Source organism: Myodes glareolus, chromosome 10 (genome assembly GCF_982192425.1).
Source record: "Myodes glareolus chromosome 10, mMyoGla1.1, whole genome shotgun sequence".
Classification (NCBI taxonomy): Eukaryota; Metazoa; Chordata; class Mammalia; order Rodentia; family Cricetidae; genus Myodes; species Myodes glareolus.
The window spans coordinates 85,048,569-85,074,637 of record NC_142035.1 but is presented as its reverse complement, the minus strand read 5'-3'; the positions used below and the strand labels follow the sequence as shown (position 1 = coordinate 85,074,637).

At 46.3% G+C, this 26,069-nt stretch overlaps 1 protein-coding gene across 2 annotated transcripts in view; it reads right to left on the bottom strand.

Annotated features, from left to right (window-relative positions):
* Window positions 1-26,069, bottom strand: part of Ext2 (exostosin glycosyltransferase 2) — a 133,912-nt gene that overhangs the window by 89,363 nt on the left and 18,480 nt on the right. For both annotated transcript variants that reach the window (XM_085696644.2, XM_048443570.3), the window contains exons 5-7: window positions 19,658-19,853; window positions 17,643-17,782; window positions 14,415-14,508 (exon numbers count right to left, since the gene is read on the bottom strand). In XM_085696644.2, the coding sequence (XP_085552770.1) occupies window positions 14,415-14,508; window positions 17,643-17,782; window positions 19,658-19,853 (430 nt within the window). The remainder of the gene's footprint in view (window positions 1-14,414; window positions 14,509-17,642; window positions 17,783-19,657; window positions 19,854-26,069) is intronic.

The window sequence follows — 26,069 nt, the reverse complement described above, 5'->3', positions numbered from 1 at the left end:
GCTAAAACCAGGAGAAAGAAAGCATGTGTTTGTTTGACTAGAGAAGGTAAATATAAAACAAGCCTTTCTCCAAGCAGGCCCACTTGAAAGGTCTGCCCCTGTTAATTAAAACACCACATACACACAACATGCCAAGGGACTCTGAGGGCACAACTGAAAGCTTGCTCACCCCCAAAGCTACCACACTGGCATGGGGCCCTCTTCTGTTTTCCTTAGGGAGCAGCTGCAGACAGTGGCAGGGAGATACTCTTAGGCAGGTTCTTTCTTCTGGTATGGACATGAATCCAGCAGTCAGATTGCCCCCATTGCCCCTTCAACTATAGCACACATTCAAAAAAACAGACTCCTGTGATGCAATGCTCACACCCATCTACACGGTCTGCTTGAGCAGAGGACCCAGATCCTCTATGAACTGCTACTGGTTGTTGGAGAGCCAACCTCTGCTCCCTTTCTCATGAAATTTGGCCAAGACACATTGTGCCAGGGATCCAGAAGGAAAAGTCCTAAGTCCTTGCCCCAGAGCAGGATTCTGAGCAGAGTGTTGTATTGGTGGCTCTCTTTTTATCCCAGTGAGGGGGGTGACTGTGGCCCATTACAAATGGGCCTCAAGAGACTGCCCATGGTACATTATAGAGGTGCTGTGGAATAACGCTCTTGTACACTGTAAATATTTGTCACTTGTATTAGTTTAATAAAACACTGATTGGTCAGTAGTCAGGCAGGAAGTATAGGTGGAGCAACCAGACTAAGAGAATTCTGGGAAGAGGAAAGGCAGAGGAGAGTCAGTCACCAGCCAGATGCAGAGGAAACAATATGAGAATGCCTTACTGAGAAGAGATACCAAACCACGTGGCGAAACATAGACAAGAATTATGGGTTAATTTAAGTTAAAAGAGTTAGTTAACAATAAGCCTGAGCTAATAGGCCAACCAGTTTATAATTAATATAAGCCTCTGTGCATTCTTTGGGACTAAATGGCTGCGGGACCAGGTGGGACAGAAACTTCCATCTACATAGAGGGATCTCTCAAGAGATCCTTGTGTCCAAACCATGGCCCAGAATGGTCTTCACAGTGGGAATTCTGAGCCACCCTGCACCTAACCCCTAAAAATCACTTCAGCAGCTGAGTGGGTAAGTGGTTAAGAAAGCTATGTTCTTCTCTGCTCTTAAGATTCCAAGCCTATAATGTGGCCACATCATATTCAGTTTGCCTAGAGCTTACCAGAGAAGTATATCCAGGGAAATATCAGTGTCTGACTGGTCAGTCTCAGCTGAAGAGCACAACAGAGTGTACAGTCAGCCAGCTCTCTACAGGCTGCACCACAGTCTCCCAAGTTTCACCAGCTCTGGAGTTTCTTGTTCCCTTCTCAGAATGTCACACAGTGACATTCAACTCTTGCCTGTGGCCCAAAGTCACAAGCAAGGCTCAAGGACCTTTCTAAAACACAAGTGATATCTGGGCAAGCATCTCAAGGCTGGATCCAAGTGGGCTGAAATTTAAATTCACCTCAATATAAACGTGGACTTCAAACACTTAAAAAGAAAATACTATTCCTTCTAGGAAAAGGCACTGGGATGTGAAAGATAACCAACAAAGCATGTTGTCACTGCTAACACCCTTACTGCCACAGACAGTAAACACAGTTAGATAATGGTGCTGGGGAACTGAACCCGTGGACTCCTGCACTAGGCACACTCCCATGAAGCAGCATGCCAACCTGAATGTACATGTTTAAATCTAACAAGCGTTCATATGAAACAGCCTGACACTGTCAAGAATGCTTTACAGCGAGAGCTACACTGCCAGCACTCCTGGACTCCTTCAGTGACAGCAGTGAAATGGATGCATGTAATTTCCCTGAATATACTTCTCTAGTAAGCTCTAGGCAAACTGAATACGATGTGGCCATATTATAGATCCACAACCCAGCATAGTAAGATAAATCACAGTATTATAAAATTACAAATTATATCAGTCCCAAATAAGTATGTAATTTCAAGTTCTCTAAGTTCCTGCAATTCTAAGAGAGACAATTCATACCCATACTTAATCTTAGCGTTTGTAACTATAGACAAAAATTCTTTACTTCAATTGCTGTCAGAGATAGTAGCCATGTTGTGTATTTTATGAGTCAGTTTAGCTCTTACTGAAGACTTGAAAATAAACCAAATATCACTCTGACCATCTACAAACTAACCTCTTGCAAGATCTTTTTCTAAGTAGTTACATAATGAATTCAGAAAATCCACAGTGATATTTCCTATAAGGAGTTCTCAGAAATTTAACAAATCTCACCTTCTGGGACACCAGCCCAAAGACAATTATTATGCAAGCTGCAAATTAATATTTAATACCTTTATTAGGGAGGCCATTTTCTGAAGCCAGTCCCAATGTTGTGGATTCATTATGAGGGATTAACCTGTGGTTAGATTTAGATACAGTTTTCCTGCTGATGGCCAAGGAGAAAACAGTGGCCACTTGGTCCTCGCTGAACTCCCGGAAGAAAGGGCTCAACCACATATTTACAGTTTCATGTTTACATGTATTCCGTGTGGTCATACATAACACAAGAGGGTGCTGAAGAATGATACAGTGGCCAGCAGCACTTGACACACTCGCAGAGAGGACCCACAGGGCAGGTCACAACCATCCACAACTTTGTGTATAGGGGATTCGATACTGCCCCGACCTCCACAGGCACCAGGCATTCAGGTGGTACATAGACAGACATGCAGGCAAATTATCTATACACATAAAATAAAATAAATTGACTCTAAAAAATTGAAAGTATGGTATAAGATATTACACCTACTTCATTATCTTAAATCACAGAATATTGATTTGTCAGTTGGAAATAGAGAGAAAATAACTATACCACTTTGGAGTCCGAGACACTCCGGTTTAGTCACGCTTTAGATTTTGTTCATAGTTACTCTCTCTTTAAAAGCTGTATGAAAAATAACAGGACCAGCATTTTGACTTTGGCTCAAGCCTACATTACAGCTCCATATGTCAGTCTGACTACCATACCACAAATACTCCTTGTTTTCTGTCTCAACCTCAAACTAAATGACTTTCTTAACTGAACATGTTTAAAAACTACTAGAAAAGGAAAAAATAATGTGTTTATAACAGAAAGGGATACAGAGCGGTTAAAAATATATGTCTACTGGACTTTGCTTATCACCACTAACTCTTTTCTAGAGCCCTGCCGGAAGAGCAAAGGGACAGAGGACTCCCACCCTCCAGTTGGTAAGGCTGGAAAGCTGAGATGCGGGAGGGAGGAGGTGTGGAGGGGAGGGTGTGCGCAGGGGCCGGGGGGGGGGGGGGGATGCTAGGCTCAAAATGCCTGGAAAAGCATTCTGGGCAGGAGATGCCAAAGATTTTGAAGCTCTCATCAAGCCACTGGCCTCAATCCAGGTAATGGCTTTTCCTTCCCTTCAGTTGCTGGCCACAAGAGTTTTCCAGCAAAGAAAGAAAGGGAAAGTGGAAAGGGTGAAGAAGGGGCAGCTCCCAGCCTATTCTCCAGGCAGGGGAAAGACAGAGGGCTTAGGCATTGATGGGCCTGGGGTCCCCACAAAAAACTCTGGATGGCTAAGGATGGGGTCTAAAGGGCAGGAAGTGGACTCAGCAACGTCCCTTTAACTCCAATAACAGCAGTGCTGCAGGCACACAGACAGCAGGCTACAACTGGCCAGACATTGCCTTTAGGAAAGAAACAGCCACCATCTGGCCACCCCAGATCCCTGGGCTTGCCTACCTCCCAGTAGGACGGCAAGCTGCCTGGAGAAGAGCATTTGTCAGCATGGGGCTAAAGATGGAAGTTCCTTTCTACGCCAGCCTCATCCTGGCTATCTTCCTACCAGTGGCCAATAGTGAGGTCAAACCCACAAAAGTTAACGGCCTGGCTAACCTTGCTTCACCCCCACTGCACGACCCAGTCCCTTCTGCCTGGTAGTTTCCTTCAATTTTAATATCAAAAATATCGCACGCCTGCTTGAGTTCGGGGACTCAGCAGAAAGGCCATATAGCTGTCAGCAGACTGATAAGAATGTCCAAATGACTCCACTGGGCCTCTTTAGAGAGAAGAGCCAAAGCAGCCCCTAAGGCGAGAGGGCAGGGGCCACGGAGACCAGCCGCTCGCACAGCTTCACCCTGGCACTAAAATGAGCCTCAGATTTATGGGAGTGTTTTAGCCCCTGGCCCGAAGCGTCTGGGGGCTGAGGCTCGTCTCTGCTCTCCAGTGGGATTTCAAATATGAGATAGCACAGCCCTGGCAAGAAAGGGGTAGAGGACAGAAGGCTGGGGGAACAGAGAGAAAAAGGGACAAGCAGAAAGTAGAGAAAAATCCGGCCCGAAATCCCATTCTCTCCAGCAGGATGTGACAACTGCTGCTTCTGAAGGCATGTGACCGTACTCTCAAGACCCCAGGAAACGTCCCTGGTGTACTCACACCCACCCAACCCAGGCCTTCACTGCTGCCCACTATCTAGATGCTAATTTGCATTTCCATTTTCCTCTGATATTTACTTTGTTTTTTTAATTTTTTAGCACCCTCCTCTCAAAAATGAATAAAAACCATGACTTGGCAGAGAAGAGATGAGAAGACGAAGGAAAAACGCAGTAAAAATTGACTTCACTGGAGAGGGGAGAAAGTCATAATACTGGATCCAAACAAAAAGGCCAGCTAGGGAATCAGTGATGTTTAGCTCCCTGGAGCCTTGCTGATCTTGAGAAAAGAACAGAGGCGAACTTCCCTTCATGCCCGAGCCCACAGGACTCGATTCTGTTTCAAGTTTCCAAGCCCAGAAGCAAATGCATAGTACATCTGCATTGCTAACACACTGTGGTTCCTGAAGACCACGCTCTTACCAGAAGGCCCTTCCCCAAATTCAAATGCAGACCCCAGGAGTTCCTGAATGACCACCAGCACGGAGCTGGGACTAGAGCCCACATATTTTAAATAGATGATCTCATTTGGTGGGTGAACCCTCTAGGCAGTCTTCCCTAGCTCAGGTTAGGACTGGAAAGTTAAGGACAGGCCACGGTCACAGAGCCCATCAGCAGACCAGAGCTTAGGACCTGAATTCAGGTCACTCCCACTCACATCAGCTTTTCACTGCCACATAAAACCTCTTCCGATCAGGACTCACGGCTAAAACACGTACGTTTGCTTTCTATGGCAAGTTAAGATAGGTTTTTCTGTTTTTGTTTTTAACTTTTCTGTGCTAAGGATTGAACACAAAGCGTTGTGCACATTAGGTAAGTTGTCTACCATTGATATATAGTCCTAGCCCAACTCAAGAAGAAAGACAATGTTTCAGGAAATAATTGCCTTCACTATATAGCACTCTGATAGTTTCCTATTTCTCTCTGTCTCTCTCAGTCTCTTTCTCTGACTGTCTCTGTCTCTGAGTCCCCTCTCTGTCTCTCTCTCTCTCTCAATTAGATGCCAGCTGTGACCCACTGAATTGACCTCAGCTCACTCCAGGCTGGAAAACACTGCCATATATCACATAAAAACAAAAAGCAAAATACCAGACTAGGCACCATGAGACCTGGGTTCCAGCATTCTAGCTCTCGGATGTGCCCGCAAGGTTATCACATCCCAGGCCTCACTGATCATTGGTGAAATCTCAGGAATACCTGGAAAATTCCTAATATTTGAATTTTACAAAATTTTAATTATTTAGTATCCCCTTTTTATTACACACACCATCCCTCTGATCAAGTGTTACTCACCCCCTGCCTTCTAATTCACTCTGAAGTTCTTTGCTGCTGGTAATGAGAACCCTCCCAGCCTGGGATGTTTCATCTTGCTGTCCCTTATCTACCAGATCTCCAGAGGAGGATAAGGACCTCACAGCTCAGCCCCTCTTCTCTAGAGGCTCACTCCTGAGGGCACTCAGGAGCCTGTGACTCCTGTATCACTGCTGTTACTTGTGCCTGTAGCTTAAGGTGCCCTGTGAAAGAAGAGGCCACACTCCTACACAATGCCGTCTTTTAATCTCCTTTACTTGCCAAGGCAATGTTACGAAGAAAGTCTGTGCTCAGAACATATTTACCTGGAGGCTGGGGTGAGCGTGGGAGTGAGGGCAACGTCAAGAGGCTCTTTGGGACTTTCTGGCAGTGAAAGCAGTGGTGAGCACTGAGCTCAATGAGGAACCCCATCTCAGAAAAGTTAAAAGGGGCAGTAATATTGAAGATACCAGGAATCAACTTCTGGCCTCCATGTGTATGTGCAGACATGTGCACTTACAAACACAAAACACACTACACGCTTATGTATATACACCCACATAAATTCGTTTGATAGTTAAGTGAATTTCTGGAGAAAATCCAAAGCAATGAATGGACACTGGTATCATAGCAAGCCAGCCGAGCTGTGACATTACCTGGTTATGCTCGCAAATGGACAAGACATACCAAGGCTGCCAGAGAACACAGCTTTATGGTCTCTCCATCTGGACCTCGAGGATTTAAATCTCAGAAGCTATACCAAACAACTGCAAATCAGTCCAAAGTTAAAGACAGGAAGATTTACTTCCAGCCCCAGTGCACTATAAATCTGAGACAGTCCTATTAAAAGGCTTTTCTTGGCTTCCGATCAGATACTTGGTAAAAGTCTTTTTCCAACAAGGTTCCTAATACCAAAGTTTCAAAAAAAAGTTTAACATACACACAGAAATGTTCTTCCTTAAGATGCCAATTAAACCCGTCCTTATTTACCCTGCTTTAAACAACTGCACAGATTGGTCCCTTAGTGTGGGGTTATATACACAGGGAAACTCAAACACAGAGTATACAGTACTACTGAAAAAACATGCATTGAAAATCTCCCCACAAGTGGTAACGCTCAGAGAGGCTCCCCGACTGACCACAGGGCCTCCAGACACCAGAACTCACTACTCTTTCAAGGGGAAGATTCCAGTCCAGAAAGCATTCCCTCAGAGGGGAAATGACTCAGAAACAGTTTTCTTCTCTGGTTGTGCTGGGGTCTGAAATCAGGACCTTGCCATGTGACGCAAGTGCTCTACCACTGAGCTACACTGCCAGCACTATGCTTTTCAAGAGCAGGCTGGAAAGTCTGGCCTGTCAGGACTGAAGGGAAATAGTTCTATGTGTGCTAGCGTGCATGTGCACATGCATGCATGTGTGTGTTGTCTCTGCATGTGTGTGTGTGCACTTCCAAGAGTAAAATAAACTTATTTTTTATTACATGTGTACATGTGAGAGACTATATGTGTGAGTGTTTGTAATTCCAAGAGTATAATCTACCAATTTATTTATTATATGTGTATGTATGAAGTTACGAGATTATAATTTACTTGTTTATTTATTACGTGTGTGTGCAGCCTGTGCTGGTACATGTGTGAGAACAGCTAGTGTGTGGCGGTCAGAGGACTCCTGGTAGGAACTGGCGCCCTGCTTGCACCACGTGGTCTGGGGACTGAACTAGGCTGACAGGCTTGCAGAACAGGCCCTTGCACCTCTGCTCTAGCTCAGGCCCTCACCTATGAAACAAAGAATTCTCCACTTCCCAGCTGGGGGAGAGAAGTAAGAATCACACAAATTACAGCACTGATACTGGAAATGAGAAGTGGCACCCTTTCTTCCGAAAGCATTTCCAGAGGAACTGTCTCAAGCACCCACTTTGGGGAGGAAGGTGAGGCAAGGCGAGAAGTCAGCCTGAATGGCTGAAAATGTAGCTAGACTTCACTCACAGTCCAGGCCAAATGGCACTGGGGTCTGAGTACATTTGTGACAGAACAATGTATGTCTCGCCTGCATCGGGCTGTGGAGTCTGGATGGCTCTGTTAACAGCCCATCTCCCTCCTGTGGAAAGAGTCTGCTTTGTAAACTTGGGTATGCTGGGGTGGGGACAGGTAGACACAGACTATACCATAGAACCACTAGGGACAGAGCAGCTGGGCCAGCAGCACTAGGAATCCTCAGCTAACACACAGGATCTGGGCAGCTGAGGAATCACAGAACCCTTAAAAACAAAAGATTAAGGGGCTGGAGAGGTGGGTCAGCAGTTAATTTCCTGCACCCATAGGGTGGCACACAACTGTCTGTAACTACAGTTCTATGGGAACTGATACCCTCCTCTAGTCTCCATGGCACCAGGCACTCAGGTGGTGCAGACACACATGCAAGCAAAACATTCATGCATTAAAATAGAAAAATTAGGAAATCTAAACAAAAAGAAAGAACTTAAATAAAAGCTATAGATGATCCCATATTTTAAAAAATTATAAATGCTTAACAGATTAACCTTAACTTAAGGAGCTGAGGTGCCCAATAATTTCAGCTTTGGGGGATAGTATATAAACTGCTATGAACTGAGAACGCAGAGCATGAAGAACAAAACAAAGGCACTAGACCCTGAAGAGCTGTCCACAGACCCACTACAGGAAGTCGCAAAACTGCCTGGGCTTCTGTCCACTACAATGAGCCTTCCAACCCATCCCAGAGATCCATTTGTGCCATTGTACTCCCCTTCAAAGTTGTGGCATCTAAACAACTAACTATAGCTATGGAAACCAAATGCTGGAATTCAATTCGTGGAGATTCTGTATAAACAAGGCAAAATGAGAGCGCCCTCAAGGGGCCTCTCTCCCACATGAAGCGTGAGCATGGGCACAGGCGCAGCTCCTGCCCCAGGGGCTCTCCTCTTCAGTCTGGACCCTCTCTACAGTGCTAGTGCAGAAGGGCGCTGCACCGCTGGGCGCATTTGCTAAGCAGTGGTCTGTTCACATCTCCAAGGCTTCTGTGCACAGACATGTGGCATATTTACCAGGCACCCACGAAATTATACTGAGACACAACAGAACAGACACTCACAGATGACCTTTCCTGAGTGCTGGTGACTAGAGCCAAGCCGCTAAGGCCCCTGCCACCTCAAAGGCCCAAATCAACTGATTACAAAAGGAAAGTTCAAAAGCAAAGCAGGCTCCTGACTTCCACCTCCTAGTGTGGCTGGGGTTAGAGGTCACTGCTAGGGGAGCCACTGACCAATAAAACAGTGTTTGGGAACTCTACTCAACAGATAAACTGGGGGTCCACTTACACCTTCCCCTTTCACACAAACATTTCTAACTAGGCAGTCCAGCATCTCCCCAGCCTTCTGAGACAGAAGTCTGCATGCTTTGTCTTGTGATTCAAGGGAGACTGGGGGTATAAAAGAGCCATTTGACAGCAGAGAAACATGGAACTGCAAATTTTCTCCTGCCTTTTAACAAAACAAAGGTCTCTCAGACCTACTCAGAAGGCCATCTCCCAGCCAACACGCCCTGGCGGTCGCAGCCTGAATGCCATCCTTTCCATCTCAGTTGAGTGTACTCTGGAACTCCAACGCCATCTTTGAAAGCAGCTTTGAGGGTAAACACTGCACCTCAAGATGACTTTTGCCCTAAGCAGAGTCAAAGAGCCTTATTGTGGCCCATAATCTCTCCCTAAAAAAGCAATTAGGACTTCAGTAAGTCAATGAACTAGGTAATTAGCACACAGGACAATCAAAGTACAACTGAGAACCAGTGCGGCTGCGCCAGCCGTCACATCTGCAAACAGAAGCATTGCTTTCAACTTCCCTCCTACAGCTGTGCACATGTGTGTGCTCACACTGCTCAGAAGGAAGGGCCTTTTCAGGACTATCTGCCAGAGACACTTTTCTCCTAACTACGGGCTTCCAATCAGGGCTCCAGTTATGGCCTTAGGTATGGCCGTCTACATGCCTCTCTCTTAGGACAGCTGAATATCCTTACAATCAAGACGATAACAAGTGTACTCAAATTATAGCCTTTCTATTGTTTTAATTATCCGCGCACGCGCGTTGGGTGCTGTCCCATGCTGCTAGAGCAAATGCTTGAATTGTCACTTGAATAAAATGGTCTCTGGAGAGCAACAGTGAGGAACACATCCCTTGAGAAGCAAGCAGCGCCTAGCTTTGGGGATTTCCCCCAGATTTAAATCCTTGGAAGGAATGTTAGACACTTGGCAGTGGATGGAGACCCCTGCTGGCAACAACTGTTCCTGCAGTTGTTAAGTTCCAGCTCTGAATACCTCAGGATGCCCAGGCCCTGCGTCAGTTCCTGTGGACCCCTCACCTGGAGGTCTGAGGCCCCAGGACTGCGCAAACTTGTGCCTAGATTACAAAAAGACCCCAGGCTGAGCTCCCCAGGGAGGATTTGCCAAGGTATATGAGCAGTTTTAACACTCCACCCAAGGTCAAGCTCAATCCACAGACATAAACGGAAGGCAAAGGACAGCACGTGCAGTTACAGAGCAAGGGCACACACGCTGACTCCCCCAAAGATGGCGGCACTGGGAAACATTGGGACCCTTAGAGAGGCCAAGTGAGGGTTCTCAGGTCAGTGGGTGTGCTCTCAGAGGAAGCCATGGAGCTCAACAGTCCCCCTCTAGCTCTCTCATGACACTTACCCCGGCATTAACAGTGACAGCCCCCATCACAGACGAGACCAGTCAGCTGACGGACATCAGATGTGAGCTTCTGAATTTTTCCTCTAAGCTCAATGCCTCTGATACTGCTTTATAGTGGCAGGACACTGACTAAAACTCTCCAAATGGAGAGAAGACACCTTATCAGTGGACTGCTGGCTCTCAGATAATGTGGGCCAATTGCTCCCACCCAAGGAGAATATGTGGCAATGTCAAGAGACATTAGAAGCTGCTACAAATTGTAGGAGGGGATGGTGCTACAGGTTTCTAGCCAGGGTTAAATTTTGTCAGCCTTTATATTCAAAGTGGGAATTATTTCAAGCATGTTTAGTTGGGACTAGTCCAGTTCAGAAATGTGGGGGTTGGGAGACAAAAGAGGCCACTTGGGCAAACACAGAATCCACAGGAAAGGTAGGCAGGCTGATGTGTTACCTTGGGGAACTTTGGACAGTCAGGGAGCAGTCCTAGCTAAAGGAGCACTGGGAAGCAGGGAGGAGTGAGAAGGGGAGCCTGGTATGATGGAAGGTGTCCACCAGCAGAGGAGGTCGGGGCCCTCATGACCCGACGTATTCAGGGAAAGAAAACCTCTTAAATATCAGTGCTGGTTGGGATGGTAACATTCTTGTTAGAGATAAGACTTCCACAGAGTTGTTAAATGGCTGCCTGGAACACGAGAGGAGTAGTGAAGCCCTTCATTGCACAGGTGATAAAATTAAACTCTAGATAGTTCCATGCTTAGAAGGGTAATACAATTAGTGTAGGAGGGTCTTCTTTCTATGTGTTGCTTTCATTGGTCAAATAAAGAAACTGCCTTGGCTTTTTGATAGGGCAGAATTTAGATAGGTGAAGTAGACCAAACAGAATGCTGGGAGAAAGAAAGCAGAGTCAGGCAGATGCCATGGCTCTCCTCTCCAAGACGGACTCTGGTTAGACTCATACTGGTAAGTAAAGTGGCGATACAGATTATTAGAAATGGGTTGAATCAATATGTGAGAGTTAGTCAATAAGAGGCTAGAACTAATGGGCCAAGCAGTGTTTAAATGAATATAGTTTCCGTGTAATTATTTCAGGTAAAGCTAGCCGGGGGGCCGGGAAGCGGCCCACCGCTCCTTTTACAACACAGATCCAGGGCCCAGTGGCCATCTTCAAACTCAATAACCAACAAGCGGCATGCTGTGCACGTCCTTCGTTCACTCCACCTCAGCTGTCCCAGGGACTCCTAGCCTGCCACTGACAGCTAACCCCAAGTCAGACAGCTTCAGGTCAGCAATTCAATCCCTGAGCCATTCTGTGGGCTATCGTGAGACGCTCTGTTCCAAATGCAAGTGGTCTCTTTCTCTACGCATGGCTGGAGGGGCAGAGAGGAGACTGACTGGACAGAACATGTTCATCTTCAGCCCAGGCCCAGTTTCTCCCTAACATTCCTAGAGTAGAATCTTATTTGTGGTGGAATCTTATTTAGTGTATGACTCTATAATTAATCTAGCAAACAAAGATACCATCAGGTATGGTGTGGGGGCAAATGCCTTCAGTCCCAGCACACTGGAGTCAGAGGAGCGTGGATCTTTCTAAAAAGTGGCATGAAGAACACAAACATCCAGACTCGTCAAGGGGCAGTTTTCCCCAATGCTTCAGGTCTGTGGTGAAAATACCACAATCTCTAAACTGATCTCAGATTCACTAGCTCAGAGGAGGTCAGTGGTGAGGAGTAACAGGAAGCCCAGGAACTCCCAGCTATGAGAAGCCAGCGGGGAGGCTGTCAGCATCAGCAACCTGCTCTCCACCAGGATGACACAAAGCTCTGCAGAAGGGCTTTCTGCAGTCCACAGGAGGCAGAGCCTAGCCGAAGGGTATACAGCTGGCATTTCACCAAGCTGAATCGCTGTCACCAAAGCCTGAAGGCCTGTATTAAAGGCTCGTGACAGGCAGAAGGAGGAGGCGGCAGGGCTTTTAGAAGGGGTCTGTTTGCACTCAGGTCACAAGGATGCACCCTGGAAGGATACCATGGGGCTCCAGCCCTTCCTCCCCTCTCTTCACATGGTCCTCAAAGTGAACTGCTCTGCTTAGCTCTGTACTCCACCATACCCTGTTGACCTTCTACCCAGCAACAAGTCCACCCAGTCACAGTCTGGAGTCTGCTGAACTGTGAGCCCAAAGCAGTCCTTTCCAAAGCAGTCTTTGTAATGTAACTATCTCCAGTATTTGTTAGAGTGATGAAAAATTACTGACACAAATATCCAAGTACAAAGAGCAGGACCACGTACAGCCATTTTCCCTCTCTCCTGAACCCCTGGAGTGACGACAAGTGATGGGAAATTTTACCTGATGCCAACAGCACATGGTAAAGAGACTGGAGAATACATCCACAGTACATGGATGCTGTACCCCGTGCTGCAGGACCAGAAGGGGCTGAGCAGAGTAAAGGTGGGCAACAGCTGGGCAGGCTGAGAATGCACTTAGGAAGCAGGTAGTTCTGGGTCCCCTCACCCCGCAGCTGGGTGACTACATACGCTTATCCATATAGCCTGTTCTCTGGCCATTGGGCCAAAGGTGAGACGCCAGGTTAAAGACATGGGCTGTACACTGAGAATCTCCAAGTCTCTTCTCCTCTTCTCATTCATCTCCCTTGCCCACTCTTCTCTGTGTGTGTATGCATATGTGTGTATGTGTGTGTATGTGTATATGCTTATGTGAATGTGTATGCATTGTATGCAAGTGTGCAGGTGTGTATGGATGCATGTGTGTATGTGTATGCATGTGTATGCAAATGTGTGTGTGTGTGTGTGTGTGTGTGTGTGTGTGTGTGTAGGCCAGAAGTCTACAACATCAGGTCTTTCCTTGACTCCTCCTGGGGTAGTCAGGACAGATAACTGGTCCCCATAAGCTTATAGGGAGTGGCACTATTAGAAGGTGTGACATTGTTGTAGTAGGTGGCCTTGTTGGAGGAAGTGCGTCACTGTGGGCTTTGAGGTCTCCTATGCTCAAGCTACACCCAGTGTTGACACAGACTCCTACTGCCTGAAGATCAAGACGTAGGACTCTCAGCTCCTTCTCCAGCACTATGTCTGCCTGCATGCCACCATGTCCTGCCATGATGACAATGGACTAAACTTCTGAACTGTAAGAAACCCACTAAATGTTTTTCTTTATAAGAGTCGCTGTGATCACGGTGTCTCTTCACAGCAACAGAAACTCTAAGACACCTCCCTATTTTTATATTTTGGAGACAAGGTTCATCACTCGTAAGCTGTCACTAGAATGAGCTTCAGGGATCAGCCAGTATCCACGCCACTAGCACCTCGCAGTTATGGGTCTTTGTCACCAAGCCTGACTTTTTACATGAGTCCTACGGATACAAACTTAGATCCTCGTGCTTTTGTGGCAAACATTTTATTGACAGAGCCATCTCTCTAGCCCATGTGGGTAATTCTGATAAAAATAAGAGATGATCACAGCATTAGCTTCAGGGCCATCTTTGAGATTCCCTTAACTTGCCTGACAATGAAGCCCCATTAGGTTTCTTTAGGAGAGAGCAATGAGACCCAGTGGGAACCCAGTGAAGTTCTCCATGCTATCACAAACCAGACAGGGTGTCAAAAGGTCAAGGCAGGTCTGCGGAGGGAGGCAGGAAAAAGGCAAATGGAGGACAAGACCACTTGCCACAAAGGTTGTCTTCCTTAGTACACAACCAAACATGCTGTACTGTTTCCCTGGCTGCCTTTGTTGCTGTTACCTGCGATAACTTGGCACCCTAAAATCAGAGCAGTGGGTCCCCCCAGCAGAGCCTGAAACCCTTCTCATTAATTCGCCTAGCCCTCACTTCTCGTCAGTAGCAGATACAGTGAGGACACAGCCCCACTGTGCACTTGGCTGAAGGTCCACTGTGTCCAAGTCACTGCTCCAGCACCCCAAACCTCCCTCGCAGCCAGGTGTCTCAGCATCGGCCTCTTACCTGTCTCTGCATCTCTTCGATCTGCCTTTGTGGAATGTTCTGCAGGATGCTGTACATGTCTGACATCTTTTCCTCTGGGACTACCACAGATGCCCTAGAGACAAGAGCACCATTTACATGTGCACAGACCTTCCCAGAAAGCAGCACTATATCCTGTCCCGTTCCCTTCTCGGGAGCAGAAACAAACCCCCCAAAACTCCTTCAGCTCTACGTCCTTCCCTATCTGTTCTGTCCTCCCTGGCATAACTGTCGTCAACCACAAAAAGTTCTGTCTCACCACAGGGCCTTTGCATGGGAAATGTCCTCCCTGTCCACCCTTCCTTACCCTGCTCTACAATCCCAGAATTAACAATTACTTCCCCCCATTTAGCCTCTACACAAATCCATCCATTGATTTAGCATTTACTTAAAACAGTCCCACTATGTTCTGGGTATTGAGAATTCAACAGAGAACATCAGAGCAAAGAGGGGTGAACAGGGCATGAGAAGGCCTATGGGAAGAGAGCTGCAGGCACGGGGCTAATGAGTGAAAGGCTGAGGACACATCATGTTGGGCATCGTCCAGGAACAGCTAGGAGGCCCCTGTGGCTGCTGCAGAGTAAACAGGATGGAGGAGAACATGATCAAGCAGAAATGGGGAGGGCAGGTTGTAGTGAGGCACACAGGACCTTGGAGGCCATGGAAGACTTGGTGCTGAGATGGGAAACCACTAGGAGGTGGAGGCAAAAAGGCCCGAGAAGCTAAATAAGCTCCAACAGGCTCATGCTGTCTACGGGGTCAGCAAGTGACAGGAAGCAGGCACAGGAGCAGGAAGCAGGGCTAGACTCCTGCAGAGGCAGCAGAGCTACACCAGAGTGGAGCTGGGGAGAGCAAAGGGCCGCCCTGTGCCCTACGCCCCACATCTCATGGGCATAGAGTGAGAAGGCATTGACTTCCAGAAGGACAGTGTGCACAGGGTATAACTACACTTGCATAAAAATGTTCATTAAAATCTGGTTCCCACTCCCGCCCACTATGTTAGGCTGTCCACCACTGTACCCAGAACACTCGGGGTGCTGCCTCCCACAGTCGGGACTTCAGGACATCTGCTGAATAAGTAAACGATTTTTGCAGCAGAGACAGAACTGAGAACCAAAAGAGATGAGCTAATCTGCCATAATTTCAAAGCTAGTCAGTAAGAGCTGGTTATCTAACCTTAGACTCCTGACTCCACACACAAGAGCCCTCCTGTTGCTCATCCATAACACAACACTGAAGCTACAGAAATCCCCTTTCAGACCCACTACACTACTGCCCTGCAGGGCCCTCACCAACGTCAGTCTTACCACTCTCCTAGCACTGCCCAGCCAGTCTGACCAATTGCATCGCAGCATCTTGGGACTGTGGGTTCACTGCTCTCATATCACTAAGCAGAGACCTTCCTTGAAAAAGGCCTAACCTCGTTCCTCTTGGAAAACCTACAGCTGACAGTGCTGATGAAGGTGTGAACAATACATCCCATAGGCTCAGATATTTGAACACTCAGTTTCCAGCTGGTCATGCTACTTGGAGAGGTTATGGGGAAGTAAGGCCTAGAGAAGTGAACACAATCAAGCAGGATCTGCATTTGTCCCTGAATCCCTGGCTCTTTTTCCCTTAGATTCTAACCTCTTCAGATGCAGGATTATAAAATACCATCTTATAAAACAGTTGCTTTCTAATAAGCGTAAGATGGATGAGTGATAGCGGATTGGTACTATTCAAACTGTTCAAACACGTATGCTATTGGACTTGGATAAACGATCATAAGAACTGGGAGAGGAGAAAGCAATTAAATACTTTTAGCAAAGACATGAGATAAAGGGTATACAGCAAGGAAATTAAATTTTAACAGTCTGCCACCAGTGTTGAGGAAATAACATATGTGACCAGGGGCAGTTCCTGCAACCACAACCAGGCAGGGACTGCATCTGTCCCTGTTTTGGAGTCCCAAGCTTTCACTGAAGTAGAGGCTCTCTCTTTCCACTGGCAGCCAGCACACTGTGCAATTCCATGGCAGCTCCACAGCACTGGCTCAACTGCAGTTATGAATCCTGGAGGCTTTGATTCAGAATCCCTCGAATAGAGGAAACTCTCCAGCTGTGTCTAGACTGCTCCAGCCCAGAGGTGGCGACTGTTTTGTGGGAAAAGCCAGTGAATAAGTATCTATGTAAGCCACTCAGTCTCCACAATTATTTAGCACTTCACAAGTAACACACAAATGAAGGGGTACAGTTGTGATTTAATAAGACTTTATTTCTAAAAACAGCCAGCCTGTGGATTCAGCTCCCTAGACCCTGTGAACTGTTCTAAACCAATGTGCTAAAGCAATAACGGCCAGGGATCCCTTACCCTAGGCCCAGTGCTGCAAACAGGCTAAAGCAATAGTGGCCAGGATCCCCTATCATAGGCCCAGTCCCAAGATACCTTCGATTTTGGAATATTTGCACGAACATAATATAAATATGAAGATTTGTTTATGTTCTGTGTATTTGTTATGCACACAACCTGAATGTAATTTATATACTAGCATTCTTTAATTGCCATTCTTACCAAACTTAAGTGGCTATAAAAGTTTATACTTTAATATCTATCTATCTATCTATCTATCTATCTATCTATCTATCTATCTATCTATCTATACATATAGAAATAGATTTTACCTTAATCTATCTGGAATGCACAGATGACTTGGGAAAGACAGTGTGGCAAGGGTTCCTTCTTGGAGGACTGTAGGGCTGCCACCAAGCACATGAGCTCAGTGTTGGCATCTGAATCCTCCTGGCCAATCTGGAGCTACAAGCAATACTTAGAAGAACTATGCCAAGCAGTGTGTGCCACACTCACACGGCCTTGGCCACCCTCAAGGACATGTTTATTTGCTTGCTTGTTTCTTACATAATGGACTTCATTATGAGAATATCATGTGTGTGCATCGAGTAGAGTGATCTTTTCTTCCACCCCATTTTTTTCTGCATCTCCTGACATCGGCATTTTGACTATGAGCTATCACATAATATCAAGTGTGGAACTGTCCACTGTGGCATTCTTGACAGTGCTCAAAAGCTTCACACTTTGGAATGTTTCTGACTTATAAGTTAGGCACCCGCCACTTGCAGTTCTCAAACCCGGGTATGTACCATAATGGTCTGAGAGGCTTTCCTTTCCAACACTGGTCACCAGCTACAGTTCACTAGACAGTATACCTACCTCTTCCAGTCAAGAACTTCAGAGAAAGGCAGAATATAGGAGTCTGCAATGACAACCGGGACACAGCCAGCCTGTAACACATCACTCAGCACTGCCTGCCCCAGCCGAGCTCCTCGAAGGACCACACAAAAAGTAGCCTCCTGCAGCGACAAAAGAGAATGCTGGGGATTACAAAGAAGTCTCTAGCATTACTTACTTGGATGCCTGCACATTATGGCATCTCCCCCAAGGCTAAGCAGTGACAAGGCATCTAGAAACTGTCAAAGGAACTCACACCTGTGAAATAGGAAATGTTCAGCTGGCTGCAGGGTTTCCCACCTTAATTCTTCAGTGTAACCCAAGTGCTACCAGGGCTGGCATTCTGCACATGTTGAAAGCCACCATTACTGGCTTCTTCCGGTCAGGTGACCACATGAGGTCCTGGTGTTCATCAGGGCCCACGAACTGTGTATGTATATGTAGTATGTGCTCTCAACAATGCCTAATCCTGGACCTCAGCCCAGTCTGCAATGGGACAGACCCTCTAGAGGGTCCTCATAAGGAAGGTTTGAAATTTCTGTTCTTTCAGTTCTCAAGGCCCTATCATTTTCTGCCTATAGGAGCCATTCATTAAAGGTGCACAGGGCCTTGAGAAGGCATTAAGATGATAGCTTTGAGAGACAAGACCAACAAAAACAAACTCTCAAAGAAAGCTCTTCCTCACTCCCTCCTCATACCTCTCAACGTGTGCTGGGGATACTGGGAAAATGGTAGTGTACAGAGGAAGAACAGGCCATGGCACTGCACCCCAAAACGAGATCCTAATTCTCTCACTCCCAGTGTTGCCCTGATTTCTGTGTCTTTAGGAGGAAACAAAAGGATTAAAAAAGAAAACATGACCTCATCTTTAAAGTCAGGAAAAAAGCCAGGCAAAAGTGACTAATATCTATAACTGCAGAATTTGGAAAGTTGTACTCTGATCTCCATGCACTGTACTATGGCATGTGTGTACACATATGCAACACACACACATACATACATGTGCACACTAAATAATCTAATAAAATTTTGTTTAAAAGTAACATTATAGAAAGGGGAATGTCAGGGGAAAAAATGGAAAAGTTAATCTCGCAAACGCCTTTGGATTCGATACAGGAGAGAAGCTGCTGAGGGGCGAGATGCACAAGGCACCTGGGCTACAAAGTGGGCAGCTTGCATACCCAAGAAGTCATGGCCAGATATGGACAAATGCCAACAGTTCCTCCTGTCCAGACAAAGGTTACTATAGACACTGCAGCATCTCCACCATTATTAGCCAGAAACTCAGGAGGAAGATAGCATTTCTCAAGAGAACCTTTTAACAATCTCAAACAGGCCAGCTCTCTGGCTATTTAAAAAATTAATATACATGAATACAGAAAAGATGACCTCACCTCCTTGATAGCTCTCCTTGAACTAACCTGCCTCAACTTTAAATGCTTACATGAGCAAAGCTCTGATTCTCCTTTCCTAGCCCTCTATGCCCTGGAATGTCAAATAGTCTGCTACAAACCGTCCCCAAGGGCCACTTTACCTTGTAATTATGATGGAAGTGAAGGGTATGCTGTGGGTGGCAAAATATCCCAAAGCCAGAGCAATAAGAACAGGCCTGGATGCTCAGGGACAGCCAACTGTGGCCCTGGCCACCTTACAGAAGGGCACTTCTCTGGACTAGCCCATGAACACAAGAGTAAAAGCAAGATACATTTGTGTGCTTTGCTTATACAGCTTCTTAGAAATCTAGAGGGTTTTTGCTTTCAAAGTATAATGGTTATCGGAAAGCATTACTAACCCTTACAGATCAAGTGGCCCCCACACAACATAAACACATCATCCACTCAAGGTCCCATTCAAGGTCCACCTTCAGCAAAGAGCCGCACCTTTTCCCCTAGGGTACTACCGCAGTTACTTATGGAAACAGCTCCTAGTACTGGGGTCAGTTTTACTCCACGGCAGCAACCTGTCCTGAGCTTGGCAAGGTCTTGAGTGGTACTCACCTGCAGTACTTGGGGGTAATCAAAGACCTGGTGATGGTGGCAGCGCTTGCGGACAGAAAGGACACCCTCCGAGAGATTGGTGCATTTGTCTAGGACCAACACTGACTCTTTGTGTTTGGCCTGAAGGGCTTCTAGATCTTCTCTGTACTCAGGATGGATGGCCATCTGAGAGGACAGCAGGAAGTACCGCCGAGGACTACAGGGGGAAGAAAAGGTCACCTGGGATCAGTCACTGGTCAGTTGGGTCACACAAAACTTAACACTGAACTTCCAGCAACAGGTATCTGCCGGCCAGTCTTAGCACCCACCACTTATTTTTAAAATTATATGAGGCACATTACTAGATAGTAAAACATTATGTACTCTATAAAAAAATACTTGCGTGCAGAAATATAAAGCCATAAAATGCTTGTTTAGGCAAATCTCTTCTTTTTCTATTTTTTTCTTTTTGTTGTTTTACTTTGCTTAGTCACGGGTCTATGTGATCCTGGCTGACCAGAACTTGCAGTTTAGACCAGACTGGCCTCAGTCTCAGAGACATCTACCTGCTTCTGCCTCCTGAGTGCTGTGATTAAAAGCATATGCTACTATGTCCCGCAGAAACATTTACTAATATTGTGAAAGAATGGTCATGGCATGTTAAGTCTACAGAGTGTGCTATAAACACAGAAATGTATAAACAGAGAGAAAACAGGCTAATTACTCGAACAGAATGACAAAAAGTTATGCTTTTTTAAACCTGAGTCTGAGGTCTAAGGAGAAACTGAACACTGGCTGCATCCTTCAAAAGGGGAAAGACGGAGCCCCCTGCTAGGCTGCAGTGTCAAACAGTACCCCATGCTATGGAGGGACTCTAGGACATGTCTCCATTCCCAAGGCTATATGGGCAAGAGGGGAAGCTAAAGACCAGGGGGGGGGCACACTACCACATCACAGAGCACATCTCAGCACATGCATGGCAAGTATCCAAAGAAAACAAAATAAAGACAGACACCAAAGCCCAGTGACATGCAGGTCTCCAAAGACACAAAACTGTGAGCAAAAGGGCCAAATGTTGCATGTCCCACATACTCAAGAGGCTGAGGCAGGACGTGACTGATGAGCTTGATGATCATGCTCATCAATAGATTTATAATTACATAAATTATATAATTTATAATTTATAAATTACATAATTTATAATGTACAGATTTATAATTTATGAATGATACAATTAGATTACTTAGTGGGTAAAGGTGCTTGCTACCAAGCCCGATGACCTGAGCTCAGTCCTTGGTGGAAATAGAGAACTAACTCTCATTAAATGTCCTCTTATTGCTGCATGTACACTGTGGTATGCACATGTGCATACACAGACACACACACACAAATAAGCATAAAAAATTAATAATTTGGTGGGCTCCTGGGAGGCTGTAGAAATGTTAGAAGAGGACCCCCCAGGGTAAAGCTTGAAGCATGTGTTCTGCCTCTGCCCTTCCTCTTTCTGCCGGCTCTCCTGGCTGCTACGGGATAAGCAGTTTTATTCCACCACAGTGTCCTGCCTCATCAGAGACCCCAAAATGACTGGGCCTCTGAAACCAAGAGCTATCCCCTCCCCATAGCAAACAAGACTGGACAGTTAGAATGGCTGTAAGGATACTACTGCCTAGGAGATGTGGGAGACTAGACAGTGATTCCTGCCTGAAAGGCAAGACTCCTACAGTACAGAGCAGGTAGGACACAGAGAAGGGGCTCCATAGGCTAGGGGATTGCTACCAATGAGAGAGGCTCGTCTAAGAAATATTCCCAACACATATAAAGCAGGTTCTGAGAAAATGAACACCCCCACCCCTGTTTACCCTGAAAAGCAAGGCAGAGCTACATATATCCTACCCAAACTGGTAAAGTCAGGGAAAGTAGAGCTGTGTGTTTTACACCAGGTTCATAAAGCCTACAGCCCTGTGAATGTGTCTGTTCCAGCTGGAGAGAGCCTTAGCCATACACCCATAGCCAAAGAAAATTCTCTGCAACTCAGAGAATTTTACCCTCCCAGGTCCAAAGTCTACTTCAGCTGCATGAAGACACACAGAACATAGAATCACAATGTCTAGACACCGAGGATCATGGGAGCCAGAAGGGAGTTGCAACTGTGGAAGGCCAGACCCAGGCTGGCCCTGCAGTGCTGGGTGGAGCTGGAGCCAAGTGTGGCAGCACACACTGTAATCCCATACCAACGTGCTACGGCAGAAAGGTGGCATGCTTGAGGCCAGCTTGAACTACACAGTAAAACCTTGTTTCTGAGGTGTATAAATAGAGGGCTGGAGGACAGAGGGCTCAGGCAGTAAGGTGCTTGTCAACAAGCATGAGGGCCTGGGTTCAGCCCCCAGCATCCCAGAGATGGGGAGGTGGAGACAAGAGGATCCCTGGGGCTTGCTGGTCAGCTAGGCTACATAATTAATGACTCCAGGTCAATAAGAGAGCCCTCAAATGAAGTGGACATCCTCCCTGAGGATGATACCAAGCATCCCTCTGGTACACGTGCACACACGTGCATGCAAGCCCACACAAAGACACATGCACATGCACAGTGCCACACAGATTCAGAAATAAGCAGATGTTACTGTGTGGTCCTCAAAGGAAGCTAACCAAAGACCCAGGGCTGAATTTCACTGCTTCACTGTTTGGGAGCTATCAGGCCCACCAGAGCTCCACGCACTGTGTCTACGCCCCCAGTCCTGCCCAGTAGAAGTGCGCAGATGTGAACAGGATTCTAAACAGGTTCCCCTGCCTGCACACTGGCTCTCTTTGACCCATCAGAGAGCTGATGAACTATGCCCACTTTAGTTTTAACCAAGTGAAAGTTTCAGGTAGATTTGTTTTTTCTTCTGAGGGCTCAAGTGAGCTGTGACTCGTGTTTCCTCCCAGCACCACTGGTCTCAAAGCCGAAGTCAAATCGTGCTGAGAACTTGATGTCACCCTCAAAAACAAGGCTTGTAAACTCCTGATTTAGCTCCTTTTAGAAGGAAAATGATAAGAATTCCAGCTAGGCCCACCACGGCTGTGAGAAGCTGTGAGAAGCAGCTATCAATAGCAACAACTTTGAGCTTCCCATTGAAAAAGCACTGGGAGGGCTTTAAAATAAAAACGAAAAACAGCATTGCTATGCTGAGTAGCCCTCAGAAGACGTGGGAATTCCCTGAGAAGCACCTCTCACAGGCCCCTCCCTGTCTTCCCTGGGACCCTGAGAGGCTGAGGAGGCCAAAGCCGGTCTTCACCTTTAGTCTTGGGAGGGCAGAAGAGAAGTGTCTTTTATAAAAGTAACATTCCATTGTAAGGTACAGCTTGAAAGTGGCCAGGGAGAAAGGGTCCTGTCCCATGAGCCCTTGGCTTTTGGGTGCTATGAAGACAGTGGAGTCTCTCACAGGCTACTGAACCACATAATTTTAAAACTAACTGCAGCCTCAAGTGATCTCAAATTCCATGAAGTCATACATAAAAACCAGAAAGACCAAATGACTAGGAAAACACCACAGACAACAACAAGGTAAGTCTCTGAAGTCAATCATCAGAGGGTGGTCACCCGCCTTTGGGCTTCATTGTTTTCACCCATGGATTAAATCTCGCGGGAATGACAGTCCTAAGCCACTAGGACACAGCGTAGATCACAGTTTAGGAAGGCTGCACCAAGTAGACAGGCCCATGGGCGCTCAGCAGTCCTCGCGTGCTCACGTCTGGGCCCAGGGCTTCTCATATTTCTCGGCCGCAGCCCTGATGACGTCTGGAGCCATCATTCCCCATTGTGGTGGCTGTCCTGTGCAGATGGGTTAGCATGGCAGGCCTGCTGCCGTCCTGTCAAAGTCTTGACTGTTAGGTTGGCTTCTTGACTGTTGAACTTGGATGGGGGACAGTTCCCATCACCCACGGAACTGGTAAGGGAGGTTCACTGTGCCCAAAATGTGCAAACAGGGCAGTCGGTGCCAGGCAGGGCCAGCCTATCTTATGCTACATCAGTGCCAAACCGAAGATCCTGGATACAGGACAAACTGGCTTGCCCCACAGGAACCAACAAGCCTGAGACAGCTGCTGAACACTTTCCCTAGTCTCTAAATTCTCTGTGAGAATTGTTTGCGAAGAGCTGGGGCTCACACAAGTGCCTGTAATCCTAGCACTTGGGAGGCAGTACTGAAAGAATAGCTGCAGGTTCAAGGCTATTCTGGTCTACAAAATGAGTTCCAGGCCAGTCTGAACTACAGAATAAGAGCCTCTCTTAAAAGAACCATCTCTGAAGTGTGTATGGAGACTCACACCTGTAACTCCAGCAGGTGAGGTAAAGACAAGAAGATTACAAATTTAAGGCTAGCCTGGACTACATAACAAGAGTGCCTCAAACAAACAAACAAACAAACAAAAAACAAAAACAAAAAACAACCAAAAAAAGTAAAATAAAATAACAGGGGCTAGGAATGTGGTGTAGGTCTGTAAAGAATTTGTCTAGCACACACAAGGCCTTGGGTTCAATCCCAAACTCTAAAAGAAAAAAAAAAGCAAAGAATTTCTTTAATATTTTCATTTTGACAGCAAAAAATTAGTATAGGAATAATTTTATTTTGTTCATATTTAGTGATGAACATTCATTTTTTAAAATGGCTGATACGGTTTAAAAAGTCCTAACAAAATTCATGCTGAAATTTAATTCCCACTGTGAAGAGCAAAGAAGGCAGAAATGTCATCAACTGTGCTTCCAGAGGTGAGATCTCTGGAAAGTGCTTACAGTGAAAAGAGGCCACGAGGGGGAGCTCTAACCCAGGGGGCTTCAGCTCTGTAGAATAAGGGCTCTGGATAGGAAAGTCTGTCTCACTGTGTGATGCCCAGCACCACCTGGGTGACCTGCAGAATACTCCCCAGCAAGGCCCTGCCAAGCACAGCTGCTTGTCCTGAACACCCCAGTCCTTAAATAAAAATAATAGGTAAGTCTTTATGCTTTACAAATCAGTCTGTCCTACTCAGAGCCACAGGAAAACGTGCAAGTCTGTATTACATGAGATAGAGAGAAGAAAAGCAGCCTTAAACATAAGCCACATGTAAAAGCCGCACACAGCAACACTGCATCCCGTCATGTTCTCTGAGCTCAGGATGTGGGGTGCTGGGAACCAGGCCCAAAGTTATGCCTGCGCCAGACAAGCACTCAAAGCTGAGCGACACCAACAGCTACAGACGAGATTTTTAAGCTTTACTACCACTTGGAAATTTTCCTAATAACTTTTGGAAAAACTGTGAATCATGCATTTGTATGAGATGGAGATGCAAGTGCCCATGGGGGTTAGAAGAGGCACCTGACCCTTGCAGGTGGAATTAAAATCAGTAGTGAACTGCCTAAAGTGGGTGCTGGGAGGAAACGCAGGTCCTCTGCAAAAACGGTGTGCACCCTTCAGCACTGACATCTCTCCAGACCCAGTGTTGTAAATTAAATTTATTTAAGTTGTGCTGCATCAAAAGTAACAAAATGTAAAGGGCTTTGAGTGGCCAGGAAAACCTTGAAAATGTCACAAAATTGGAGAACTCAATTTACCTACATCAAAATTTAGCACAAAGCTACAGTAACTGAGCCAGTGAGGGACTTCCACAAGGACGGACACATGATGACAACAGGGCAGAATCAAAACATAAACCTGTCTCTTCTGGCCAGTGAAGCTCAACAAGGACTCAGAAGACAGAACTGGGGCTGAGACAACTGGCTATGTACAAGCAGGAGAACAGATGTGGCCCCTACCTCACACAGAACACTCAAAACAGATAATAAACCTAAAACTATAAAAACTCTTCAAAGGAAACATTCGTGTAAATCTAGCATAAGCTTGATTCGGCAATGATCTCTCTTTTTAATATTGACATTTTCACCAAAAGTACAAGCAATCTAAACAAAAATGAGATAAACTGGGGGCTGGGAGCATCCAGACAGGAAGGCTTGCTGTGAGAGCCTGGGGACCTGAGCTCCACATCTAGCACACACACACTGGAATTCTAGAGGCTCACGGACCAGCCAGTCTCCACGAACTGGTGAGCTCCAGATTCAACGCAAGACCCTGTCTCAAATACTAACACACACACACACACACACACACACACACACACACACACACACACGCTCCTCCCCAACCCCTGAGAGAGAGAGAGAGAGAGAGAGAGAGAGAGAGAGAGAGATTGGACTTCATTAAAAGTAGAACCTTTTGTACCTCAAAGGTATCAAGAAAGTGGAAAAGCAGCCTACAGAAGAGGCCCCATGCCTGAACTACATAAAAATTGTTAAAATTCTACAATAGGCAGCAATTCAATTTAAAATGAGCAAATAATATGAACAGGCATTTCTCCAAAGACGTCGTGTAAGTGGTCATAAGCACAAGGAAAAGCTATGCAATGGCAGGGATCGCCGGGG